Raw genomic sequence first — 15,175 nt, forward strand, 5'->3', positions numbered from 1 at the left:
TGTTGGGCTGCCCATGGCAGGCCCCCTTGCAGATGCCATCATCACCCCCCTTAGTTCTGATACCCTGTGCCAGGTGCCACGTGAATGCCCTCCTTGGCCCAGTTGGGCTCTGAAACTTCACACTAGGCCACCACTGCTGCCCCACGTGAGGATGCTATCCTCATCTCACTCAGTCTCTGATGTCCCAAATCTGCTCCGTGACACAAACCTGTCCCATCCTACTCAAGTTTGTCAATCTGTGCTGCCACCTTCCTCCCCCGTGAAGATGCCTATCTTGCTTGGTCTCTATGAGTGGCTTTTAGATTGAATTATTCAGAGCCAAGGATGCTAAAAAATGCTCGACAATGCATCAGATAGTCCCACACAATGAAGGATTGTCCCTCACCAAAGGCCAATAGTATCCTTATTAAGAAGCCCTGACACGAAGGCCTAGAAACAGAAAGGAAATATGGAGGGAAAATATGACTGTGAGTCTCCAACACAGTTTAAGGAAAGACATGAAGTCAGAAATCCAGGTACTAGCAAGCCATTTTAGCATTTGTTCATTCAAGAAGAATGTGTTGATTATTTGCCAAATTTGTTAGCTCCAGGGAATCAGAGATGAATGAACAATGTGTCTGCCTTTAAGGAGAGCACAGCCTAGTCACTGTGGGTAAAATGCTGTATTTCAACAGCTTTCGGAGGCAAGCAGTTGTAAAACATACTATTATTTTGTATACCAAGAAATAAAAAGCCTTCCAATAGATCTGTAACATGATTTTTATCCCTTAGAGTGTTTGTTTTATGTTTGTTGCTACTTAGGTTGTTTCTAGTTTTTTTTTAGTTTGTTTTTACAGCTATAAACAATACAGTAACAACTTGGCTTACACTAGAATGTGGGTGCACAACAGGTATCTTGCCTTTGCCTTCTTGCTCCCTGCCATAGCCCTGGCATCCGGCATAGTGCCTGACTCAGAGTTGACCCTCATGCATATTTTTTGAATAAATGAATGAATGACTATATTTGGGAAGCACTTGTTCAAGTTTGTTTATGGAATAAACTTCTCAGACATGAAGTTATGCTCTCTTTCCCCAACCATTCCTCTTGAAGTACTTAAGCAAACTTCTACTTATGGAAATCAATACAGGCAGCCCTCTGTATCCATGGGTTTTGCGTCTGTGGATTTAACCAACCATGGGTTGAAAATATTCAGGAAATAATTTTGTGTCTGTATTGAACACATACACACTTTTAAAATCTTGTCATTATTCCTTAAATAATACAATATAACAGCTATTTACATAGCATTTACATTGTATTAGGTATTATAAGTCATCTAGAGAGGATTTAAAGTATCCAGGAGGATATGCCTAAGTTGTATGCAGATACTATGCCATTTCATATGAGAGACTTGAGCATCCATGGATTTTGGTATCTGTGGGAGGTCCTGGAGCCAATCCATTGAAGATATTGAGAGTGTATATGATTATATTCAAAAGAAGGAAGCACAGCAAGAAGCAAATAATTTCTGAAATGAATTTCTCATAAAAGGTTATGAAAAGAGGCACAAAGCAATGGAAAAACAACACTCCCAACAACTTATTGAAATGTTTCTATGATTATAAAAGTTACACATGCATGCATACACACACAATGAAAATTTGGAAAATGAAGAAAAATATGAAGCTAAAAATAAAAATCATTCATTGTTCTGTAGTTTAGATATAATCATGCTAGTATTTTGGAAAATGTCCTTCCAGAGATATAGATATAGCTATGGATACAGATACACATATAAATTATATATAGTACAACTAGTTGTTTTCCTACTGCCAGACATTTAGGTTACTTCCAATGTTTTGCAATTTAAAAAATCCTACAACAAATGTTTTTGTACCTAAATCTGTGACTAATTTAATAGCTATTTCCTTGATATATTATTGCACTTAGACTGGGTGAAATAAAGGAAACATTCTTTTTTTTTTTTTTTTTTTTTTTTTAGATGGAGTTTCACTCTGTTTTGCCCAAGCTGGAGTGCGGTGGTACGATCTCAGCTCACTGCAACCTCTGCCTCCCAGGTCAAGTGATTCTCCTGCCTCAGCCTCACAAGTAGCTGGGACTACAGGCACCCAGCACCATGCCCAGCTAATTTTTGTATTTTTAGAAGACACGGGGTTTCGCTATCTTGGCCAGACTGGTCTCGAACGCTGACCTTGTGATCCGTCCGCCTCAGCCTCCCAAAGTGCTGGGATTACGGGCATGAACCACCAGGCCCGGCCAAAGGAAACATTCTTAAGGCTACTGGTACATATTTCCAAATTACCTTAGACAAAATGACAAATAAAGACCTAGACTTTAAAAAATACACAAAAATAAAAAACAATTAAATGAATATAAGAATCATGCATTTTCCCTACTCTGAGTACAGTTATCCCTCAGTATTCAAAGGGGGATTGGTTTCAGGATCTTCTGTGGATACCAAAATTCATAGATACTCAAGTCCCTCATATATAAAATGGTGTAGTATTTGCATATTACCTATGCACATCCTCCTGTATACTTTAAATCATCTCTAGATTACTTATAATACCTAATTCGGTGCCTACATCTTATATCATTTCTGTGAATTCAACATAGTACCCAGCATGTGGTAAACTCAAGTTTTACTTATTAGAACTCTGTTAATTTGTTACCCCCATTTTATTTTGATCCACATTTGGTTGAATCCACAGAGGTAGAACCCAGGCATACAGAGTGCTGGCTGTATACTGATCCTGTCCTTTTTCTTTTCTTTTTGTTATTGTTAAGAAATTCAAGTGCCAATGTTGAAGCTTAAGCACAGGATCTATACCAAGTCTAATTTGGGCACATTTATATTCTCCTTTCCTTAAGACCTAGTTTTCTATTTGTGTTTTTCCAGATAGAATGTATCTGTTGTAAGCCTTCTCAAATTCCTTGGTAAGGAGACATAAAGACACAAATGATGGTAGAACCTTGCTATTTCCATCCACAAGTGCACTTGAATGAAACCTGTGGTCTAGCAGACATAAGTAACCTCGACTACCTAGCCTTTCCAGAAGAAAACATGAAGCAACAGTGATTATGGGTAGCATTGTATTATTCTCAGCCTGCACTAAATTGTCACTGTCTTCATCAAAGAGTCTTCCTCCCTTTCAAATCTCCCCCACTCCTTTCTTTTGGGGGCAGATGCAGAATTGAATTCCTAGAAAAATCTAGCAGATTCTGTCTCAATCCTCCCAGTGTTGCCCAAACACGATCTCTTAAAGTTAGGCAACAATGATTACATTTTATAGAACAAATTTTCTGGAATTTTTATGCCCAGGTTGCTGATTTTACTCTGATCTCTGATCTCCTTCTTGGCATTCTTATAGGCCCTATGGATGACACGTCTACATACACACATACCTCACCTCTGCATACTTCTACCCATCCCCCAACACACAGTTCAACCTTGTGTGGCCATCGCGGCTCCCCATCCCTCATGTAAATGCTTACGTTCACATGGATAAACACTTCCACTCACCTCAGAAATCCTGGTTCCTGAAGATTATTTCTGAGGTAATTGGATTTAAGGGTAAAGAGGCATCTTTTCTTAGAAAAATGAGAACAATTGTGGCAAGGGATAAATTGCCCCTTTCCACTCTAGTTCTGAGGCCTGTTCATAATCTAGAGTTTGGGTTCCCCCTTCCCCCAATACCCCAAGGCATAGCCATACATTGAGACACTGGCCCACCTTTCAGGAAGGAGTGGGTATGCCAGAACTGAACTGAAGGCGAGGATGACATTAACATCTGTATATCCTTGTCTATGCAAAACATCGCTATAGGTCTTCCAAGTCCTGTTAGTTGATATGTGTAGTTGAAAAACCTGTTTTTTTTCCCCTCTTCATAATGTTGAATTTTTGAAACAGGTTTAGACCACACAGGCAGACCTCCACTGACAAATAGGTTAAGATCCAGCAAGTGACTTCATCTGTTGGTTTGAGTTTTCCCACAAAGCACTGTCTTATGAATGTTTGCCCCTGGCTAGTCAACTCAAAGTGCCTGAAAGACTGCACACGTACATTAAAAAACAGTATGAAACAATGCTGCGAATGAGTAAAACAGAAAAGGAATACATTTGAATAAGACTATCTATATAGAGAGAACGCTGAGTTTTTAAAAAGATTTACTTGGAGAAAGGTGAATAGTTAACTGGAGACACTTTATGGAGCTTCTCAAGAGAAGTCTGAACATTCAAAAGTTTTTGACAAGGTTCTTTTATTCCTTTTGATCTATTTTCATTTTGAATATTTAAAGCAACCAAGTTTTTTATGATGTTCAAATTCACTTCAAAATATACTTTGCATTTTCCTTGATCCAGAAGGATTACTATCCCTACACATATGCTTGCCGAGTATGTTTAACATTTGTGTTATTAGTAGTTATGAGTAGTATTGGTTGTATTTGAATTACCAATAAACCCAAAAAAAGAGAAATGATGAGGAAGTCAGATTTCTAAAGTTAACTTACCAAAATATAGTAGATAAAGACAAAGAAGAAACATTGAAATGGCTCTGGTGAGTTCTGAAAAAGACTTCATAGGAGGTAGTGGGCTAAGTAGATTTTGAGAGGAGAAAGGAGCAGAGGAAGACAGGGTTTGTCCATGATTCCTCTCAGGGGCATAAAGCAGGTGGAGAAATGGCCTTAGATGCTCAGTTCTAGCTGCCATGTGTGCAACTGATGACACATGCCACCTTGATGGGATTCACCAAGCCCAGGAGCCCGAAAATGAAACCAACTTTACTTTTCTAATGTTGAACCTAAGATGACCTATTCTGACTAATGTCAGATAAACTTTTTTCCAGATGTTTTCAAATGTTCTCTGCCCACTCCAGTGATGTTTTAGTCAAATTGAGGTATTAATATCTCTACTTCAGTTCGTTTCATGAATACTATATAGGTACTCTCTTTCCATTCTTTCTCCTACCCCACTGTCCCCTGCACGCACTGCCTGATGGAAGGACTTTGTTTTTTGTGATGGACCTTGCATGTGGAGGGAATGAGTCTTATGTGTGTGTGTGTGTGTGTGTGTATGTGTGTGTGTGTGTGTATGTATGTGTGTGTGTGGTTCATACGTGGGATGGCCTGGAGGGTATACTCTTTTTCTAGTCTTATGTGTTTTTTAGCATGGCTGATGTGGGAGAGATTGCTAGTTGTTTATCAATGTCAGTGTATTTTACAGAAATAGAACTCCTGATTTTTAGTTGGACACATGTTCCCTTTGAATAAAAGTAACAATTGCAGCCAGCTGTGGCAGAAGAAAAGTGTACACTTTCCAGGTGATATCCTTATTTTTTCATTTTCTTGAGTTAGAATTCAGACATGCCAATGAGCCATCTTGAACACGCAATTGTAAACAAGCACTCTAGGACTGGTGGTTCTGAGATAGAAGGCCTCCTGGACAGCCTCATGGGACAGAACTACTGTATCTGTCCTATCCACCCTGGAATGCCTATCCAGCGTGTTTTGTGTGAGATAAATAAATTTAGATTTGCTTAAGCCATTGTAAATTCGGGTCTTTGTTACAGTAGCTGAACTTACATCCTAACTAGCAAGTGGTGGAAGGAGAGGAGGCTAATCAATGTAACAGGATGTTACACATACAAGAAACTTGCTCAATAGGTTGCCAAGAAAAGGTCGTGAATAGTGGACAGATGTGGACTACAAGGAGGTTCCCAGAAGCAGCAATATTGTCTCTGTTAATGCTACAGAGATAACCAAGCCTTTAAGGAACATATTAGAAGTATAGCATTCCCATGTAATGCAATACCCAGAAATGCATTGTGGATAAAAACAATTCTTTATCACTGAAACTCAACAAACAACTTAATGTATTCCCTAGAAGAAATGATTAAAACTCCATCCCAGTACTGTTTGGCTGACCTTAAGATCAACTTGATGTTTAGCATCCCATATTTATAGAGTTTAGATTTTAAAAAGGAAGGATTAATGAACATGTTTACTGACTGATTAAAAGAATACATCATAAAGCAGAGAATATTCTTCAGTTGCGGCAAGACAGCAATGTGTCTGTACTTTGCAAGTTGATAGACAGGTTTCAAGGCAAAAAAGTTGGAATCTTGGCTACACAAACAATAAACACCAAAGATACTCATCCAGCTAGATTTCCCGCCTCCCATAGTTCATGGAAATTACCAAGTTTCATTCAATAAGTGTAGGAGATACAGGGAAACAGAGATTATCGGAATTTCATCATGTCCTTGGGCTCAACAGTAATTCTTAGTCCTTCTAAGCACATTTAGATCATGGGTACATTCTAGAAAGTTACATTCTTCAAAGGTGAAATACATCCTTTGCCTAGAGTCAATGTATTATTTAATCAACTGAAATCATTAAAGCCACCTACATCATGACTGATGTGAGAAGTTTGGCCAATGCTCTGGGATGGATTGGGGATGTGCCCAGCACCCTCCCACTCAGTATGCATCCGGAAGCTCTCCCTTTCTTCCAGCCCAGAGAGAATCTGTGTCTGGGGAGGGGTGGGGAGTCTGTGTTGTCTGGGAAGCACCGGGATGCATATCAATCACTCTGTTTGGTGGGTAGCACAGACACACTGCCCCTTTATCCAATCACTATGCAGGACCTCCCTGGGCCAGAAAGGAGAACTCTTTACAACACAGATGGTGCTATTAGTTTCAGTAAGAATGTTTGTGAAGTGCTTAATAGTTTACAGAGTCCTCTAGGTTATTTGTTTTTATTTTGCCAGGAGCTACACTTAGATGACAGATTTTGATCCTGGTGTTTGCACTTTCCTTCTAACTGACTAATCAACAAAGATGTGCAGAACTTGTCTCCTGGATCTATGATAAAAACGGGCCTAGAAATGTCCCGAGCTGGGAACTCACTGTTTTTTTTTACTGGTGATGGCTTCTGATACTACCACCATCCAGAACACCAGGGACCTCTCTTGATCCCACAGAGATCTTTTCATGAATATTTCGCTGGACACATTTCCTCCCTACCCAGCTGGTTGTTTAAATTGATCTTTTCATGTTAACATGTTCAGATTTTGGAGAATACACCCAGTATAGGCAGGTCTGTTCATTTTTTTTTTTTTCTTGGTGTTCATTTTATTTAGCTTTAGCTTAGCCCACTTATCAGACAACTGTGTGTTGTTGAAATAGTTCACTTCTCTGTTCTACCTTCACATTATATAACTTCACCAACCTATGGTTTTTGGTTATGGAGGAAGCAAAGTCCTTTTTATCCATTGTGACTAGGTCTCTCACTTAGGACCAAGATAGGCTGTACCTCCAGCAGCCTCTTAAGTCCCTTCAACCTTGCTTTGTAGAAAACAATTCAGGCTTCCAATGGGCACTCTGAACTACTGCTTTTTCTCTGTTACTTAAAAGAATTCTGTAGCCCATCTACCTTGACCAATCCCTCATTTTTTTATGGTGTCACTAGTTTGTAACAGTGTCTTCTTTACTCGGGATACGTGCCTCTCATTGAGTCCACAAATCATCCCCCTGCAAGTCTCTTATCAGTACATCTGCCTGTTCATGCGTATGAGTAAGCTGTTAATCAGCTTTTGTTTAATATTACTATGAACATTTCAACTTCAAGTTAATATTGTAACTAGGCCTCTCCCTTAGGACCAGAACAGGCTGTACCTCTAGCAGCCCCTCAAGTCCCTTTGACCTTCCTTTGTAGAAAACAATTCAGGCTTCCAATGGGCAATCTGAGCTGCTGCTTTTTCTCCGTTACTTAAAAGAATTTTGTAGCCCACCTACCTTGACCAATCCCTTATTACTTCTCTGCACGGAAACTGATAAAAATTTATGTCTACTTCAGAGGCTAGCATCATCCCTGGCATTTTTTTTTTCTTTTACCTTCCACATTGGTCCCTCTCCCACTCACCAGCCAAAGAAGAGACGACAACAATGCTTCCATTGCTCTGCTTCAGCATGGGCAAGGCAGCTACAGTCAGGACCACATAACTGAGGAAGTTGACCTCCATGCTTTTGCGCACATGGTGAATATCATCATGAAAAAGATTCAAAGAAGTGTTGGTGATGTGGTTGAGAATGAGCATGTCTAGTCCTCCTGCAAGAGATGGCTATATTAAGAAATCATCTGGGGTTGACTCCTTTCCCATTCTCCTCCCAAAAGCTCTTTGGTGACCCCAAGGGCAAAGTTCAGAGGAGGAGGGAAGAGAAACAGCCTTACCCATGAGCTTTCCTGCTTGGGCAACAAATTGCTCTGCGAAGGTCATGTCTTCCATGGTGCCAGCAATGTAGTGTGCTGAGGCTGCTCCAAGTTCCAGGCAGTGGGAAACCACCTGCAGTGACAAAGCAGAAATGGCATCAGTCTTAGCTGCAGACTTTTGGGGCATAGTATCTGAAGTAATGGGGGGCTTAAATGAGAGATTGCTCACAGCCCTGTTTAGGTAAGAAATGGTAAGTATGTTTGTGTGTGTGTTGCCGAATATAACCCTCATGATCATTGTCCTCTCTCTGAAATATTTTCTGGAACACGGTGGGGTTTAAGTGAATAAATCATCACAGTGCTGGGGTTTAAGTTCATGATTTATGCTCATGGCTTCTGTGAATAGGTATTTCTGAAGGCAATATGAGTGTGGATGTTGGTTACTATGTGGGTAGCTCTAGGTTTGTGAATGTTTGTACATCTTTGGGTTTGTGAGTCTATGAGAGGGCATGTGCCTGGGAGTCTGCATGGGTATGAGGATACGTATTCATGAGCAGGTACTGGGATTTCAGTTTTTGAAAACATCTCTATGTATCTGTAGTTCAATGTGTAAATGTGTGTGACTAGGCATGTCTGTGAGCATATATAGCTCAAGGACTCTGTTGCAGAATCTCTCTCTCTCTCTCTCTCTCTCTCACACACACACACACACACACATGAATGAATATTTAAATGCATACTTTTATATTCCTGTGGGTTTTTTGGTGTTTGAATCTATATATGAGAGTACAAAATTAAGCGCGCGTGTGTGTGTGTGCATGTGCATCTGTATATAGATCTGCGATATGCTAGCTTCTGTGTATATGTGAGCATATATAAGAACACATCTGGGCATGTGAGGGTACATGTATCTGCGGGCATGGAACCCTCACCTTCTGTAGAGTTTCTTTTGACCTCGCTGTTACCACCACGTGGGCTCCCATCTTCGCCAGATGATAAGCCATCTCTCTTCCGATCCCTTTGCTGGCCCCTGTGACAATCACTTTCTTTCCTTGGAGCATCTCTGAGGAACCCCAAAAGGAAGTGAGGACCATACCCAAGTTGGCAGCAAAATTCCTTCTCCCTCTCTGGATATAGGCAGGCTTATCTCAATTTGTAACTTAAAGGTTATGAGCCCAGATCAGTTTGTCACAAACTGTGTAAATCACTGTGGGAACAGGCCACGTCTTTCATAAACATGCTCTGAAGTGGGAGGTTTGGGCTGACAGCCTCCCTACTGTCATTTCTAAAAACCTCCATGGAAAGAGATCATAGGATGAGGCCAGAAAAGTCATACATGGTTCAGCTAAAATGCTGGAGTTCCAGACATTTCTGGACTCTTTCAATTTTGCTCAATTGAAAGTATATTTAACAAGGAATCAAAACACATGTGTTCATAGAAATTCCAGGGATTTTCCCTCACTTCTATGTAGTCATCATCTCCAGAGATTTTTTTTTTTCTTTGCCTCCCACTTATCAGTCTCTTCATAGAGCCCAATTAGCTGGCTGAGTTGTGAATTTGGGTATTACTCTCATTTTTGTAGAATATTTGAAATTGCTTTCCATTAAGGGTGCCAAATAAAGCATGGCCTATTTGGCAAGATTTTGGCTACACGATTACCCTCCCTACACATTCCCCCCTGCCCACAGCCTGTAGCTGGAGGACACAAAAGTACTGTTTTACTTCAGGGTTCCCTCATTTTCACCAACTTTGAGGATCAAGAACCATCTTGGTCCTCAGGAACACTAAGCACCCCTGTGTTTTTAAAACCTATTCCTCCAAAGTGAGACACATGGGTACTTACCTGGTCTGAATTCCTCATATGCAGAATAGTAGTAGTAGGCCATGAAGAGCCCCAGAATGGGGAGGAGATATTTTTTCATAAAAGCCATCCGACAGGGAGCTGGCCTGAAGACTCCTGTAGGACACACAGAGAGAACCTACAGAGCTTTCTACAACCTCCTAAGCAGGCAGCAGCCTCTGAATTGTGACATCAGGGACGGGGGAGGCTGGAGTAGTCTCAGGCAGTGCTAGCCAATTTCCCTGTCAGAGCAGCGATTGGCTTTGGGTGGGATCCCATTCGTCCCTGGCAGCCTGTGTGGTGGATTTCATAATGGACAATGTTTACTCCATTTCATTGAGCAAGAGGAGACTTCCAGATGGCCAAGCTCATGACTGTACAGGACTGGATTCCTGAGCATCCCTACCCAAGTCCATCTTACTCTTAACACCATTTACGCCAGGGATCAATGATCTTTCAAAAGTGATTTGTCAAAGACAGAGAGAGAGGAGTGCATGTAGGGCTTCTGGGGGGAAATGTGAGTAATAGCAAAGAGAGCCAAACTCAAGCCAAATCTCACTTTCAGTCCCCCTACTCCCCTACCCAGTCGGAAGCAATTAAAAATAACAGCACAAAACAGCAAAATAAGCTTAAGAAAAAAAATGTGCACATTTTGGGAAAAAATAATGAAAGCAAACAAGCTCTATAAGCCCCACACTCAAGTTCAATGAAAAAGTATTACAACATCAAAGGAGAAATTGCAAGCCAGCCAGAACCCAGATGGCGGGAAATCCAAGACTGGTTCAAGACTCTAAGGCAAGTGCAATGGATCGTACACTTATTACTTTAACAGAGAACAAAGAAGAAATAATGAGTGACAAAAAAGGCACAAAACTATTAAACTGGGTCTTGTAAATTCTGTAGAGGAACAAGAAGCATGGAGAAGATGCTAGGAAGAGGCAACCTGATGTAGAAGAAAAAAGAACTAGCATTAGGCAAGTGAAACTAGCTGGGGACGCCCACACCAGCTAAAAATAGATCTAGTAACAGTAAAAGGATGAGGGTGGTGAGAAACCCCTAGCAATTTAGAATTTATTACCAGGGAATATAAAAATAACCACCTCAGTATGTCCGTAGCATGAATTCATGAAGGAACAATCCTCAAAGAATTTAAGCTGTATCATTGTTAAGTTTTTCAACTCCAAACCAACCAATCAAATCATGGAAATTACCCCATCACAATGCAATCCTACGTTCTGTAAGTTATCAGTAGAGCAGGGAAAAAATTTAAATGTGATAATAAGTATCAGTGCTTTGGAGGAGGGATAGGAGTTGGGAGTAGTGGGGGACAGAATTTACACAAGGTTAAGGGAAATTAAGTTATGATTCCAAGTGCAGTATCTGGAAACACTCATCAAATTTTCACTTTAGAGTAAGAAAAAATAATTTAAGACCCAGAGGAGATGAAACAATTTGTCAACAAAGGCTCACAGCTGTGAGGGTCACTTGTAGAAAACAATGGAGATTTGAGAACAGTTGAGGGCTAGACAGAGCTCGAGGTCTATGAAGGACAAAAAGAGAAAAAAGATAAAATTCAAGTAAAAATTAGATTACATGCCTTTAGAACTGTAAGATACATTTGTATAATTTTATAAAGATATGCATGATAGCAAGATATATTACAGACTAGACTCCGTTTTCATCCCTAGAGGAAAGGAAGTGCCAGCCAGAACCCAGATAAGGTTTATTTTCTTAATCCTATACTATTAATAGTAAAATTGTAGGAAACAATGAAAAGTTATTTTGAAATATGATGATGCTGAAATGATAGAAAGATGGGCAGACTAGGGACCTTTATTGTCTGACATAAAAAAGAAATAATGAATTTTAAAGTCCATTAAGAAAACATAAATTTAAAGAAAGCAAAAATAACAATGAGTAAGATAAACTGCAGAGTAATAGAAAACAAAGCAAATGCATTAACAATTGCTGATTGTTGGCTCCATTAAAAAATGAAGTCCAACATTGTGTGGCCTCAAAAGACACATTTAAACCCAAAGACACAAACAGATTAATAATTAGATGACCTAATAGCTACGATGCTAGAAAATAAGGATATGTCAAAAGCATCCAATAAAGTGATTTTCATGGGATTAGATAAAATAATTGCTATATAAAATGCATTAATGAGAAACAAGCACACTGTGTAATGGTAGTTGATGCATTAAATCTTAGCAGTTCTCAAATTTTTGGTCTCAGGACCCTTGTATACTCTTAATAATTTCCAAGGACCTCAAAGAACTTTTGCCTGTGCAGGTTTTACCTATTGATATTGCTATTGCAGTTGATGCATTAGAAATTAAGACTGAGGATTTTTTTCTAAAACTCAAGAATACATAAGCATACATTCTATTAGCAGTCAGGGCAGTGGCATTAGCATACATCCCGCAGCCTCTGGAAAAGTAAGGTAATGTCTTAGTGTAATTATGAAAATAGTTTTGACCTTTCAACCCTTCAAGAGGGTCTCTGAGACCCATGGGGACCACACTTTAACCATATTATATAATAAACATCTAATCCACTTTGTGTCCATATTTACACGACTGGTTCTCTCATTAGCTTGTAAACTCCTGGAGGACATGGATTATGTCTTTTTCATCTTTGTCTCTTTCCATTTCCCACTAGCCTTGCTTCAAAATAGGCATTCAATAAACTTGCTGTTTTAGTGTTTTTGAGATACTGCAGCAATAAGAAAATTGCTGTCTTCCTGGAGCCTGGTTTAATCTGGGGAAATCACTGGGATTCAGCATTCTGGTGAGAACAGATCAATCCCATCCCCCAAATCTTTTTTCTGGGGTTCTCAACAAAGTTTTAAAAAATAATAAAGACAAAATGAAATACAACTGTTTTCGGCTAGCATTTGTTTCAAGTCAAGTATTCCCTGATTGCATTAAAGTTCCATAGCAAAAGGGCGAACTGTTCACTCCACTCCTTGCGCCCTCCTTTGTAATGCACTGACCATTCACATTCCAGAGCAGGCTTTCACCGGATACCTGGAGCCCACTTGCACAGAATGGGCTTTTCACTGCTGGAGGTGAGTATTAGAGCCCAGCCAGGAATTCTCTCTGATTTGATCATTCCCACCGGAATAAATGGAATCAAGCACAAGCAACAGAGTGAAAAGTGCATAGGGGCTGAATGAACAAGAATGGGACTATGAAGGATGGGCCAGATCTGGGGAGACTGATAGGAGATGGCAAATATGTGAGGAGGGGCAGGCAGAGGGGAAGTTCCTTGCATTTGGCATAAAACGTAGATCATGAAAGAAACACCTGCCATTTAGAAGGGGGCAGCTGTAGTGCTTTTTCATGACTGTTTAGTAGCTTTGTTAAGCAAGTGGTCTCTTTTGAAAATGAATCTTCTTGGGCAAACCTGAGTAAAAAGTAGGTGAACACTGTGTTCAGAGGTTCTGCCTTTCCTGGGAGAATAACACTGCAACGTTGAAACAGGAGAGGATCTTAACATTAAATGAGAATTGATAGGGTTTGGCTGTGTCCCCACCCAAATCTCAACTTGAATTGTATCTCCCACAATTTCCACATGTTGTGAGAGGGACCCAGGGGGAGGTAATTGAATCATGGGGGCTGGTCTTTCCCGTGCTTTTCTCGTGATAGTGAATAAGTCTCACAAGAGCTGATGGCTTTATCAGGTGTTTCCACTTTTGCTTCTTCCTCATTTTTCTCTTGCCACTGCCATGTAAGAAGTGCCTTTTACCTCCTTCCATGATTCTGAGGCCTCCCCAGCCATGTGGAACTGTAAGTCCAATTAAACCTCTCTTTGTTCCCAGGTTCAGGTATGTCTTTATCAGCAGTGTTAAAATGAACTAATATAGTAAATTGGTACCAGTAGTGTGGGCTGTTGCTGAAAAGATATCTGAAAATGTGGAAGTGACTTTGGAACTGGGTAACAGGCAGAGGTTGGAACAGTTTGGAGGGCTCAGAAGAAGATAGAAAAATGTGGGAAAGTTTAGAACCTCCTAGAGGCTTGTTGAATGGCTTTGACAAAAATGCTGATAGTGATATCAACAATAAGGTCCAGACTGAGGTAATCTCAGATGGAGATGAGGAACTTGTTGGGAACTGGAGCAAAGGTAACCGTTATTAAGTGTTAGCAACAAGACTGGTGACATTTTGCCCCTGCCCTAAAGATTTGTGGAACTTTGAAATTGAGAGAGGTTTTTTAGGGTGTCTGGCAGAAGAAATTTCTAAGCAGCAAAGCATTCAAGAGGTGACTTGGGTGCTGTTAAAAGCATTCCATGTTAAAAGGGAAACAGAGCATAAAAGTTCAGAAAATTGGCAGCCTGATGATATAAGAAAGAAAAACATTGTTTGAGGAGAAATTCAAGCCAGCCACAGAAATTTGCATACGTAGCAAGGAGGCAAATATTAATCCCCAATACCATGAGGAAAATGTCTCCAGGCCATGTCAGAGACCTTCACAGCAGCCCCTCCTATCACAGGACCAGAGGCCCAGGAGGAAAAAGTGGTTTCATTGGCCGGGCCCAGGGTCCCTGTGCTATGCGCAGGCTAGGAACTTGGTGCCCTGCATACCAGCTGAAAGGAGCCTGAAAGGAGCTGAAAGTGGCTGAAAGGAGCTAGCCTAGAGCTCAGGCTTTCCCTTCAGAGGGTGGAAACCCCAAGTCTTGGAAGCTTCTACATGGTGTTGAGCCTTCCACCTGGTGCACAGAAATCAAGAATTGAGGTTTGGGAACCTCTCCCTAGGTTTCAGAAAGTACGGAAATGCCAGGATTCCCAAGCAAAAGTTTGCTGCAGGGGCAGGGCTCTTATGGAAAACCTCTGCTAGGGCAATGTGGAAGGGAAATGTGGGGTTGGAGACCCGACAGTGTCCCTACTGGGGCACTGCTTAGTGGAGCTGTGAGAAGAAGGCCAGCATCCTCCAGACCCCAGAATGGTAGATCCACTGGCAGTTTGTGCCATCTGCCTGGAAAGCCGCAGGCACTTAATACCAGCCCATGAAAACAGCCAGGAGGGAGGCTGTACCCTGCAAAACCACACCTTTTGCATTAGTGTGACCTGGAGTCAAAGGAGATCATTTTTGAGCTTTAAAATTTGACTACCACTTTG

General features: G+C 40.7%; 1 protein-coding gene across 1 annotated transcript in view; it reads right to left on the bottom strand.

Moving 5' to 3' along the window:
• HSD11B1 (hydroxysteroid 11-beta dehydrogenase 1) overlaps nucleotides 1-10,240 on the bottom strand; it is a 30,411-nt gene extending 20,171 nt beyond the window's left edge. The window contains exons 1-4 of the mRNA XM_009188051.3: nucleotides 10,056-10,240; nucleotides 9,144-9,274; nucleotides 8,233-8,344; nucleotides 7,924-8,109 (exon numbers count right to left, since the gene is read on the bottom strand). Coding sequence (XP_009186315.1) covers nucleotides 7,924-8,109; nucleotides 8,233-8,344; nucleotides 9,144-9,274; nucleotides 10,056-10,143 — 517 coding nt within the window. The 5' untranslated portion in view covers nucleotides 10,144-10,240. The remainder of the gene's footprint in view (nucleotides 1-7,923; nucleotides 8,110-8,232; nucleotides 8,345-9,143; nucleotides 9,275-10,055) is intronic.
• Nucleotides 10,241-15,175: the final 4,935 nt, after the last annotated feature.

Source organism: Papio anubis, chromosome 1, assembly GCF_008728515.1.
Source record: "Papio anubis isolate 15944 chromosome 1, Panubis1.0, whole genome shotgun sequence".
Classification (NCBI taxonomy): domain Eukaryota; kingdom Metazoa; phylum Chordata; class Mammalia; order Primates; family Cercopithecidae; genus Papio; species Papio anubis.